General features: G+C 40.4%; 1 protein-coding gene across 2 annotated transcripts in view; it reads right to left on the reverse strand.

The window, feature by feature from the left end:
* LOC145400365 (uncharacterized) overlaps positions 1-13,749 on the reverse strand; it is a 54,616-nt gene extending 40,867 nt beyond the window's left edge. For both annotated transcript variants that reach the window (XM_080272880.1, XM_080272874.1), the window contains exons 1-3: positions 13,348-13,749; positions 10,010-10,231; positions 8,830-9,000 (exon numbers count right to left, since the gene is read on the reverse strand). In XM_080272880.1, the coding sequence (XP_080129006.1) occupies positions 8,830-9,000; positions 10,010-10,231; positions 13,348-13,533 (579 nt within the window). In that variant the 5' untranslated portion in view covers positions 13,534-13,749. The remainder of the gene's footprint in view (positions 1-8,829; positions 9,001-10,009; positions 10,232-13,347) is intronic.

The raw sequence follows: 13,749 nt of genomic DNA on the forward strand, positions 1-13,749 counted from the left end.
CAGTAAAAAATAAATAAAAAAATAAAAACTCATCGTTAAACCAGGGTCAAGCCATCGTTAGGCAGGGTATGGTGGTATTATCCCCATCGCTAAGACGGGGTATCACATCTAAGGGTATTATATCGAGGTATACCTGAACGTACATATATATATATATATATATATATATATATATATATATATATACTGTATATATATAACTGTCTATCTATCAACCTACCTACCTATCTTTATAATTATATAGGTATACAATTATATATCTATATATCTATTTCTATTTAAATACATGTAATTATATACGTATATATACAGTAAAACCTCACCATAACGGACCACTAAAAAAAAAAAAAAAAAAAAAAAAAAAAAATCTGATAAAAGTGACATCCAAACTTTCCCTTGCAAACCTAGACTTTTTCCAGTATATCAAACATTGGTCTGGATCACACTAACTTCTTTTCATTAGCACTGTTGCTTCTTTACTTGTCATCAACTCACCCAGCAATCTACATTCTCAAGATCCTGACCCACTCCAATGCCCATCCCACGCCCATCAAGGTCACGACAACCACCCGATGCCCATCCAACACCCACTATCAAGGTCAAAACAACCTCCCAGTGTGCATCCAATGCCCAGCATCAGGGTCAATACAACCACCCAGTGCCCATCATCAAGGTCACGACAACCATCCAATGCCTATCATCAAGATCGCGACAACCACCCTACGCCCATCATCAAGTCATGACAACCACCCAGTGCCTATCATCAGGGTCGCAACAACCACCCAATGCCCAACATCAAGGTCACGGCAAACACCCAATGCCCATCCAACACCCACCATCAAATCCACAACAACCTCCCAGGGTCCATCCAATGCCCATCATTAAGGTCACGACAACCAATCAATGCCCATCATCATGGCTGCAACAACCACCCAATACCCATCATTAAGGTCAAGACAACCACCCAATGCCCATCACCAAGGTCACGAAAACCACCCAATGCCCATCATCAAGGTCACGACTACCACCCAATGCCCATTCCACGCCCAACATCAAGGTCACAACGGCCTACCTAAACATCCTCATCCTCCACCATCCCCCTGCCCAAGCTGGACTGAGGTCAGGCAATCCAGACCACTTCTGGCTTTATCAGACTTTTCCTGATACATGAGAATTTAGTCTGGTTGGCTCCTTGAGTCAGATAAAAGCAAATTTCAGTATATTGAAGTCCGTTATATCAAGGTTTTACTGTGTATGTGTGTATATATATATAAATATATATTGTATGTATATATATATATATATATATATATATATATATATATGCAAATAAATCACGTAATAAAACACGATTCATAATTCATATACTGTAGAGAGTATATATATATATATATATATATATATATATATATATACACGCACAGTAAAAGTCCTCTCCTTCAGCATCTTCTGGACCAAGCAGGTGCCGAAAGAGCAGAAACTACCAAGTGACCGGAAAAACCTGCCAAAAAGTTTCTAGCAATCATGGTCAGTCACCCCAGCGCAATCACAGTGTCTAGGCACTATATATTTAATAAGCAACTTATTTTTAATGTATTTAATGATACAATATACATGAACTAACCTTAACCTAGGTGTATTTACATATGCACACCTTAAAATAGCATGACTGTATTTCCAAACTTTCAGAATGTCTCCTTCACAGAGCCAGACACACGAGGCATGATGACCAACGTTGCATGCAGTGTTGACAAGCAGAAATCTTCAAAAACGCTAAGCTCAACTTTAAAATGCGCTAAGCTATGGATGAAATTATCAAATTTTCGCACTAAATTGGACTTTAAAACACACTAGATATAGAAGAAAATCCATCCATCCATCATCCAATCCTACGTTGCCCCATGAGAAGCATAGAAGCCCAGGGCTAGGCAGCTGGTCCTGACATTTAAGATGAGAGTGACCAGCCTCACTCATCCTTGAGTGGCATTATGTGAGCAGTAAACGCCAACCACCGCTTGGATATAAACCTTCATCGGCTCAATCTAACTGGAGTGCAATAATTACCCACTAAACCAACAGGCACCAAAATCTGGATATATGGTTACCACCCAGAGTAGTTAATGTTTCCTGCTGTACAGGAAATCATTTGGCTTGACACTAAGTGTAGAGTCACCCACAGGCAGAAGGAAGAGGAAAAAATGAAGGAAAGGAAGACTGAAGAGGCAGTGTATAGTCACCAACAGGCAGAAGGCAGAGGAAAGAATGAAGGGAAGAAAAACCGAAGAGGATGGAAGGAAAGAAGGATGGAGGAGAGGAAAGAGCAGACAACCGAGAGCCATATTACATCGAGTGAGTGGATGGTAAGTGCCCCCACGTACCAAAATCTAACATTAATTGGCGCTAAATTATTATGAAAAGCACTAGAACTAACGCCAACAGCGCCATGTTGGCAACTACAGGCATGCAGGTACCAGCAGTGAGCCGGCGACCATGTCACGGGTGCTGATCGGCTCAGCATACATGCCAGAAGAGCAAAGAACTTTTGTAAAGGGACTATTTATGAAAACCGCCAAAAGACCGTAAATACCTTAAGACCAGATGCCGAATGAAAGGACTTATACTGTATGTATGTATGTATGTATGTATATATATATATATAAATATATATATATATATATATATATATATATATATAAACTGTATGTATGTATGTATGTCTATATATATATATATATATATATATATATATATATACAGTGGGGCACCAAGTTTCGCAACAACAGGTTTAGTGAATTCAACTTTCACGGCATAGACCAAATATTCTCGAACTTCCACTTTCACGTGAAAAAAATCAAGTTTCGCGCACAAATTTCAGGTTTTGGGCAACATTTTCCGCACCGCCCGCCCGCAACCTGCCGCCATCTTGAATGAGGTCATGTCAACACTCAGTCTACCCACTCCCACCACTGTGTACGAACACTGCTGGCTCCATTGTGTTGGATTCTCACAGATCAAAAGCTTCTACTATACCTGGTGGTGTGGGGGTAGGGCCAGGAGGTAGTGGTGGTGATAAAAAGTGCCTGGGACCTTCAAATTCGGGAGGAAAGCCTTAGGCAAAAAGAAAGTATCATGTTGGAGTGTAGAAACGGCAGTATGATAATGATATGAAATTCAGCACAAAGTGGAAGTGTTGCATCAAGTGGCATCTGAGGAGGCAGAGAGAGAGAGAGAGGGTGGTAGTGAGGCAGTGAGGGGTGGCGGTGAGGAGGCTGGAAGTGATGCAGCGAGAGGTGGCTAGCAGGACCCAATAACCCCGCCATGCGCCTCGGATACTTACCCCCAACATCCATTAAACACCTCAACCTGGTCTCTGTGGTATGTTTCTCCTCATATAATGTGTATTTATTGATTGTATTTCACAATGCAATGTACAATATTACTTTGATGTTATTACTTTGATGTACCGTACTGTAAGTCAAAATGAAAATCTGGTGATACTTTAGGATAGCCAGGAACCAATTAGCATTTTTGCCATAAGGACAATGCCCCAACTTTAGCTATTTCAACTTTCGCGCGTTATTTTAGACCCCAGTTAGGCGCGAAAGTTGGTGCCCCACTGTACTGTATATGTAAAATATATACATACATACATTATATATATATATATACACACATACTGTAATTCATCAACTATCATCCAATCCTATGTTGCCCCATGAGGAGCGTAGGAGCCCGGGGCTAGGCAAGTTGGTCCTGACATTTAAGATGAGAGTGACCAGCTTCACTCATCCCTGAGTGGCATTATGTGAGCAATAACCCCCAACCATTCCTTGGATATAAACCTTCATGGGCTCAATTTGACTGGAGCGCCGTTATTACCCACTAAACCACTGGGCGCCAAAACTTGGTTATATGGTTACCACCCAGTGTAGTTAATGGTTTCCTGGTGTACAGGAAACCATTTGGGCTTGTCACTCAGTGAAGAGTCACCCACAGGCAGAAGAAGAAAGAATGAAGAATGACAGAAGAGGGAGTACACATTATATATATATATATATATATATATATATATATATATATATATATATATAAAATGCAAGAGTTTTAGGTGGAGGTCTGAGTCTGGTGAATGTTGATGGTGGAGAGTGGAATCTGAAGCAGCTACTGTTTGCAGATGATACTGCACTGGCGGCTGATTAAGAGGAGAGATTGAGACAGTTGGTAGAGGAGTTTGGAAGGGTGTGTGAAAGGAGGAAATTGAAAGTAAATGAGAATAAGAGTAAAGTGATGAAGTGTACAAGGTTGGTAGATGGTAGGGGGATGAATATAGTTTTGAATGGCGAGCTGCTTGAGGAGGTAGAGTGTTTTAAATATCTAGGGTCACATGTTGCTGTGGATGGAAGAATAGATGCAGAAGTGAAGTTTAAAATAAATGAAGTAGGAAAGGTGCTGGGAGGAATGAAAAAAGTGTTTAGATGTCGTTCGCTTAGAATGGATGTAAAGAGAAGGCTGTATGAGGGTGTTGTGGTACCAACTGCGTTGTATGGGGCTGAAACATGGAATATGGGTGTAGCAGAGAGGAAAAGTTCGAATGTAATGGAGATGAGGTGTCTGAGGAGTATGTGTGGAGTGACGCGTATGGATCGAGTGCAGAATGATGAAGTGCGAAGGAGAACTGAAGTTGTTCGGGAGATGGCTGGTAGAGTTGAGCAGAGGGTGTTGCGATGGTTTGGGCATATGGAGAGAATGGATAATGAGCGATTGCTGAAAAAGATAACTAGATCTGATGTGAGAGGTGTAAGACTGAGAGGAAGACCACGAATAGGATGGATGGACAATGTGAAGAGAGCGCTGGATGCGAGAGGGATGTCTGTTGAGCAAGGAAGAGTGTCTGTGCGTGACAGAAATGGGTGGAGAGAAATTGTGAATGAATAAGTGATGATGCAGCCCTGAGGGGATATTCTCCCACATTTGGTCTGATCAGCTATTTCAGGTCAGGTGCGGGTAAGGGGATGAGTCTGTTATGATGTGGCAGGGGTAAACCAGCTCTGCTGTCGGGCCCTGCTGCAGATGTCACTGATTGCATTGCGCAGTTGACCCTTGTGCAGTGTGGTGCGGTGAGGATCTGTCCGTTCTCCCCTTTGGGGCTAAGATGCGAATGAATGTGTTTGAATGGATGAGTAAATGGGGAGTGTGTCGTCCTGTCTCGGCTACCTCCCTTTCCTTGGGGGAAGCAGCCTAGGTATATAGAAGAGATAGAATATATATATATATATATACACACACACACACACACACAGTATATACACAGTGAACTCTAAAAATCAGGCATAATTCAGCCAAGCCTTATGCCAGATTTTTCAAAATGCCGGATATTGCATGGTATCCCCCACCCCTCATTGGCTCAATGTTCAGCGTCAAGCTGGATATCACGTTATTATCCATCTTAGCCCTCTATCTTAAAAAACTCTTCCATGAGTAAAGCATGAAAATGGGCATAAAATATAACGAAGTAATGATAAAATACTCAAAGACAGTAATACAGCACCAGCTGGCTACCATTTAGGAACTAGGTGATGATACCAGATATTGCACTAAACCGCTGGTTATGTCCCATTTCGGTGCTGGATATTTCATAACTTCCTCAGATATTGCTTTAATAGAGCTAAGCCAGCAGCACCAGACATTGCAACAACAGTAATTAAGTGTTTTTATATGTACATATATATATAGATAGACAGACAGATAGATAGATACAGATATACATTAAAGCTTGATATAACGAATAATTCAGCCAACCCCTATTCCGTTTTATCAAATATTCTCAAGCTTCCGTTCCAAAGCCATAGATGAAACGGAATTTTCTGGAAATTTGCAACATTTCCAATATTTCTTCCTTAGCTCGTGACCTGAAGCCTATACACAGTTGCTACTTTTAGCTTCCTTTGCTACACACACACATGCTGCCTAAGCTAGTCATTATGATACACACAGAGCAGTCAGAACCCACAATAATAAAAATAATGCAGTAATTATAATAAAACTAAAAAAACTCACCTCCAAATGGGGGGGATATGACTTGTACATCGCGTTTTTTTCCACAGTCACGGACAAACCAGCTTGTTTCCGTTACAGAAACCCGATGCTTCGCGACAGAACGGAAAACCTCCAGCTTTCTCAAGCTTCCGTTTCATCCCACGTTCATTATATCAAGTTTTTACTGTATATACAGTATATGTATAAATACATATATATATATATATATATATATATATATATATACATACATACATACATATATATAGTAATATATATATATATATATATATATATATATATATATATATATATATATATATATCATATGCAGTATATATATATGTATATATATATTATATGCTGTATATATAATATATATATATATATATATATATATATATATATATATATATATATATAGTGAACTCTTCATTATGTCAGTGCAATATCCAGTCCAACGTAATATCAGGTACAGCTATCTTGGCTCTATTAAAGTAATACCAGCAATTTTACGCTACATCAAGTGCTGCAATGGGACATAAAGGCCATGTCACACTGGGGCAAAAGTGGCTAACATGCAAGCCAGATTTGTGGGCCGACTGGTTTCGGCATCGGAATGTTGCCTTGTGTTTAGGTGTTTGTATGTTGAAGTTTTGCTGTGCAGTACTGTATTTGTAAGTTATAACATTAAATAAACCTTCTAACCACTTAAAGTGCCTCATATTAATTACCAAAGGCAGAGAACAGCAAAAGACCACGTTTAGGAGATCTAGGGAGCAAAATAAGGAGTAGTTAAAACTTACGCGGTTTCGCGCCGAATGTGCCACATTAGGAACGAAACCCAAGCGTTGGAGGCGAGCTTGCTGTACCTACAGTATATATATATATATATATATATATATATATATATATATATACAGTCGACCCTCTGTCCTCGCGGTTCCTCTGTTTGTGGTTTCGATGTTCGCGGTTTGTCACCAGGGAAACCAAATCACCTTTTTTGAAGTCCAGAGACAAATGGAAACACATTCAAATCGCACGCCACCCGCTGCATAACGCCCGCAGCGCCATCCGCGCCATCCCCGCATTGTTTTGAATCTCTCGTGGCAGGCTCTCTCATTCTCAGGTTCCGAGATGATTTGCCATCAAGTCAATTCGCTGTCAAAACATGTACAATTCCCCGTCAGGACAATTCGCACCCTGGACAATTCCCCGTCATTCTATAAATATACTTATTTTTGAATAATTAATACTTTAATAACTAATTTTCAGGGGGATCTATCAAAGTCTATGTTCATTCAATAATGTAGGCTTTGGATATCATTTATAAGTTGCACTTTTAGCCAATAATTAATTAACGTGTTTCTACTTCGCTGTAGTCGACTTTGAATTATATTCTAGTGTCACCCGTAGCTGTCTTCATTAATTATCATTGGTACCACAACATCCTGGGTATATTTTAAAACGACTCTGAAGAGGTACAAGTATATATTCATCTCAAATGACAATATCCAACGTGTTATTCTGATCGGCCAAAGTGGATGCAAACTGTGGGGGAAAGATATCGCTGAGCCTCAACAGATGTCACTACATTTATTATAAAAACAATAAACCACCACCACTTTTAAAACTCATATATTTAAAAGACTATTACAGTATGTAAATAAATGACGGGGAATCGTCCTGACGGCGAATTGTCTTGTTATTGTTGTGACTGCGAATTGACTTGATGGAGAATTGTCCCGAAACCCATTCTCACTGTGACCACGCTTGTGCGCGCTTGTACTCGCTGATCTCTCCATGACACCATCATTTTATCTACCATGGGCCCTAAGAGAGCAGCCAAGACATCTCCTGAAGGCACCCCAAAGCACCAGAAGAAGGTAATGACCCTGCTGGAGAACGTGGAATTGCTGGACAAGTTACGGGAGGGAAAATTATGGTAACGGTGGTGGAGGGTGAAAGTGTAGCTGTGACGAGCGGTGTGAGCGGCCATCCACCTACGCAATTAAACTATTTTTTTCATACTTTAATAATAAATAAAGTGTTTATTGACATGTACACAAGGGTTTTTTCATTAAAGAAGGAAATGGGGGGCTAGGGGTGTTTTTAGGGGGGCACCAATTTTACACGGATTTTCGATCTTCACGGGGGTCTCAGGCCCCTAACCCCCGCGAAGACAGAAGGTCAACTGTATATATATAAAGCTGAATACTTCAAGTTACTGCATTCAGAGTGCCAGTTTAGTACAGTCAGCACGTATCACCGTATTGGTTTCATCAGTGGTGGTTGGCTCAAAACCAGATACCCAGTTTATAGTTTACTGTACAGAGCAAAATTCAAACAAAACAATGGTTATACATCCCTATACTTATCTATACTGATCAGTGGGAAAACACGTTTAAGTAAATGAACATCAAAATAACAGGTTGCTAAAAAGGAAGGAGTATTACTGTATCTTAAAGGCATATAGCATTGATACCTGTATATCATACAAATTTATGTTTGAGGGAAAAAAAGTGCAAGCTTCACTGCAAATTCTCTGCCAGCTTTGGGAGAAATGAGGTATACTAATAAGGCATACTGGAATCAGAGAGAACACTGAACTGCCAAGTGGATTTTAGTAATTAAAACCTTTATTATTTAATATAACCTAGTTCCCACTTTCATATGTGATCATTTATAAAAAACTTCTTTCAAAACATAAATCACATGAGAAGGGAGCCTCACTTCCAAATTCTCTGCAACAAAAGCAACAGGTATGATGGTTATTCATTTCTCAACACTCACCTGACCAAACACATTGAAGGCCTTCTCCAAAAGTTCATTGGAAATACATGGCGTTAGGTTCTTCACACGGATACCAGTGGTGATGGAAGCATGACGAATCTTCATTGGGCGATTCTTTACCTCCTTGCCCTGCAGCTCACGCTTGGCTTTCTCAGCATTGGCTCGGTAGTCCTGTGAAATTGTGTTACAATGGTGTAGTTTGTCTGGCAAGAAGTGAGATTACACAATGAATTTACCAATATTTGACACAATGGTTAATAATGCCCAATAATTAAGTAGCAATGAATGGGGTGACTGCAAAATGAGGGCTAACTATCAAGACCATTACAAGCTTAACTTAGAAGGGCATGCAGTGGAGCGCATCTCTCCGACAAGGAAATGTCATTTCCAAACCACTCTTCATAATGGGTTAGGTTTTCTCATCACAGATTAGGGTTTCATAAAATATATATATATATATATATACACATCCAGAATCTGTAATATGATCCAGATTGGTCCCAAAAGATAATCACTTGTTCCCTGGGACATGGGCTATCTACCCACCAAATTTCACAAAAAACACACACACATCCAGAATCTGTAATACAATACAGATTGGTCCCAAGTTAACTGATTGTTCCCTGGGACATGGTCTATCTACCCACCAAATTTGGTCCAAACTTCTCATTTAGTTTTTGAGTAATCCTGCTAACTAACAAACAAACTAATCCAGATCTGTCCCAAAAGTTAATCGATTGTTCTCTGGGACATGGGTTATCTACCCACCAAATTTGGTCCAAATCTCTCTTTTAGTTTTTAAGTAATCCTGCTAACAGACAAACAAACAAACAAACAAACGGGCAGAAACAAACATCCCTTGTCAGAGATAATAAAGCCAACACCAATAAACACCCATTTTTTTTTCACATTACTGGTATATAGACATCACCCAATGGTATTAGCAACATGATAACCCACAACTATTTCTATTCAGTGACTAAAAATTTTTCAAAACAATTCCATTCAAATTTCTTACAGTACCTCATCTCAAACTGAACAGAAACAGACATCAACATTAAAAAATACTTGAAAAGAATAACAACCAGCAGCTTAATTCTTTCTAGGTTAGTGGTGATTATATTCAGCAAATTTCTATCAATTACTGTGTGAATTATTCTTCATAAAAATCACTCCTTACAAATGTGATGAAAGCATAGGCTCCATCCTTGTTGAAGTAAACCTGCCCCAACTCTCCATACTCTGAGAACATAGACTTCAGCTCCTCATATGGCAGATCACGAGGCAGGTTACCAACAAAGAGACGGCTGTTGGCGTTAAACTTCTTTTCCTTCAGGTCCAAGGGTGGCAGGTCATACTGGGGACCACTTAATTCTGTGTTCACTCTCTCCTTGATCTTGTCCTGTAAACACAAAATGCAGTACTGTATATATAAATACTATGGTTTTTAATCTATAATCAGAATATGTACCATACCAACTGCAAAGGATGCCAAGGTGTCTTTAAAAAGAAAATCACACTACCACAATTAAAAACAGTACAGTATTAGTATGGATTTCATCTGTTTCCTTGTTGATGGCATCTGTGTATGATCATTTAGTATGCTGGTGGTCATAATCATCATCATCATCATCATCATCTAATCCTGTGTTGCCTCATGAGCAGAGTAGGAGCCCAGGGCTACACAAGTTGGTCCTGGCATTTAGGATGAGTGACCAGCCTCACTTGTCTGTGAGTGGCATTAGGTGAGCAATAAACCCCCAATCATCCCTTGGATATTAACCTGCATAGGTTCAATCCAATTGGAGTGCCTTAATTACCCACTAAACCACCAGGCGCCATAACTTGGTTATATGGTTACCACCCGGCATAGTAAATAGTTTCCCCGTGTACAGGAAACCATTTGGCTTATCATTCAATGTAGTCACCCACTGGCAAAAGGATGAGGAAAGAATGAAGGAAAAAAATACAGAAGGGGGAGTGTACAATCACTCGTAACCATAAGAGGAAAGACTGTAGGAAAGAAAGACAGAAAAGGAAGGAAGGAAGGAAAAGAAAGAAGGAAGAAAGGAAAGGGCAGTCACCTGAGAGCAGCACTACATCGAGTGAGTGGATGGTGAGTGCCCCCATCTACATCTGGTAGTACTGGTGTTTATTACTATACAAATTAAAAAAAAGAGGGAAGTGAGTATTCAAGGTCATATGTCATTTTATGGGCACTGCTTACCTTCGCCATGAATCCTGACACAAGCAAACTCAGTCTAACAATTTTCATTACCTTTACCATTTTTTAAGGGAGATACTGTGCAAGATTCAACATGCTACTTTTTTCAACTTGTTATATACATATTTAACTGTCAGATGATTTCTTTCGTGTTTACTGTCTTTACGGAATTTATCACTGCAGCTATGAATTCCCTATAATTTTGATTAGCAATAACATTTGCAGGCAAAGAACTTAGAGTAATCATTTCCCATTTAAGAATTGAATGTGTTGGTACTCATTTACAGGGCACGGCACTACACAGTACAGTAATCTCTCAATTATCCGGACACACATTACACAGACAATCCATTACCCAGACGCTGTGATCTGGCTGTTCGAAACCATTATTTGTAAATTTTTTCATAATATCTAGACAAAATTCATGCATCCAGGTGGAAATTATGACCGTGTGAACATTTTCGCACTCAGCAGGAAGGGAATATACGAGTGGCACCGCCCTGTCTGCGTGGGTAGTTCGGCCAGCATCCACTGAAGACCCCCTAGGACTAGATCATTCCCAATTCCCGCCTGGCAACAGTATAGTAAACAGCTCCTTTCACATAGTTGTTATGACTGCACATGGTGGTTTTTGTGGCTGTTCCCTACCTGCTTCAGGCACTGCTCTTCACTGCATGCCTCTTCCTGGAGTGTGTGATGATGGCCCCTTCACCAAGGAAAAGGAAGAGGGTAGTGCTCACTCTTTAGAAGAGGGAGATCCTCCACGTCACCCTGTCCCCCGCCATTTCACTGCCCTGCTCCCAACTCACACCCCCCTCCCTCATATACCTCTCCACCCCATCCCTCCATCTCATCGTCAGCCTCCCCCTCCCTCTCCCCCCCTCCACCTCACCTCATCGTCAATCTCTCACCCTCCATCCTTTCCACATGGCCAAATCACCTCAGTGTGTTCCTCCTAACGCTTCCTATCACATCCACATCCACACCACAATGCTCCTTTATATCCTCATTTGTCAGCCTGACTCACCATGTCACTCCACAGGCTCCTCTTAAATAACTCATTTCCACTGCTCTCACTCTTGACTTGTGTCCTTCCAACAACGTCCAAGCTTCACTTCCATATGTTAGAGTTGGTATCACAATACTGCCATGTAGTAACTTCTTTACTTCCATGCTCACCTCCCTGTTTCTTATCACTGCTTTCAAGGAACCAGCAACCTTTCTTCCTTGTTGTACCCTTTCAAGCACTTCACCCTCCAAACTTCCATCCTTACTCATCACACTCCTCAAGTACTTGAACATACTCACATTTTTCATTTCCTCACCATCCAACCTCACTGTACATTCACTGACTTCACCTCTCTCAATCTCTCAAAGACCATCACTTTACTCTTCCCTACATTCACCTTTACATATATATATATATATATATATATATATATATATATATATATATATATATTTCTCAATAAACCATATCGATCATCACTGCGACAGCTTTAAAGTTGCAAAAATGCTTAATTCTGATTATATGAACTATAAAAACACCAGTTTTACATGCAAACCATGGCAAGTGGCCACCAGCAATGTCGGTCTTTTAGGCTGATTCGGCTCCAAAGTCAATCCGTCACTATAGTCGCAGCGCATGACTCTGAGGTTGTTATTATCGTACCCTGGCAACCTACCCCTCAACAATGCATCCAATTTTGTATGACTCACGTGATCTTGTATATGTTCATGTATAATAATATGCGTGTATACATATGATTCGCGTATAATGATACGAAACTGGACGGATTTTTTTACTGGTAGGCTGCCAGGGTACGATAATGACAACCTCAAAGTCATGCACCACGACTATAATTGCCCATCTCTACTAACCTAATATGACCTAACAACTTAACCTACTCCAGCTAACCTGAACGATCTGGGGATGAATGAATTTGAGTCTGAATTAACCCACTGCCAGATGCCATCGCCAATGTCAACAATTCTAACTTTGAGTTCTAAAGTAACATGTTTTTGCAGAATTTGCGAGTCATGAATAAACTATACAATTTTGGTAATAGTTCTGCTTATCTGTGGGTCAAAGTTATGATTATGACAAAGTCCGTCACTAGATTTTCATCATGTTAATGGGAGCACTTCTACAGTTTGTCAATGAAAAAAAATAACCAGGGGCGAGATTGGGTTAAACCAACACTAAAAATGAAAACACATTGGTGGAATTAAAATGAACATTTAAAACAAAAACCGGCGGAACAAACAGGGCATTTCCCTGATAAATAACTTACGAAGCCAAATTGAGGTCGCGTGCCGTACCGCTGCGGGTTCCTCCTGTCCTTAAAATCATCATCTGGTCCAGCCCTTGATCCTCCTCCTCCCGCCCCTCCTCCTCCTCCTCCTGAGCCTGCAATGCCTCCTCCACGTCCACCTCCATATCGCCCCCGCTGCGGGCCCCCGTTCTCCATCGACGACATGGATATTTTAACAAAGACTGCGGTGTTCTCGTTATGGGGTCAGCCGAGAGATGACACTTGCGTTGCTCAGACCCCTCCGGTATTTTCGGCTCTGTACAACTTCCTTCAGCACAGAAATAGCTTATTTACCAATAGAACCAACTCTTCAGCTATAATATTTCTGACACGGTGAAAAAAACTGGGCAAGAAATGGTAAATAGTAGAGTCAAAACGTAA

Source organism: Coenobita brevimanus, chromosome 6, assembly GCF_032717465.1.
Source record: "Coenobita brevimanus isolate Jiangsu-jjx chromosome 6, ASM3271746v2, whole genome shotgun sequence".
Classification (NCBI taxonomy): Eukaryota; Metazoa; Arthropoda; class Malacostraca; order Decapoda; family Coenobitidae; genus Coenobita; species Coenobita brevimanus.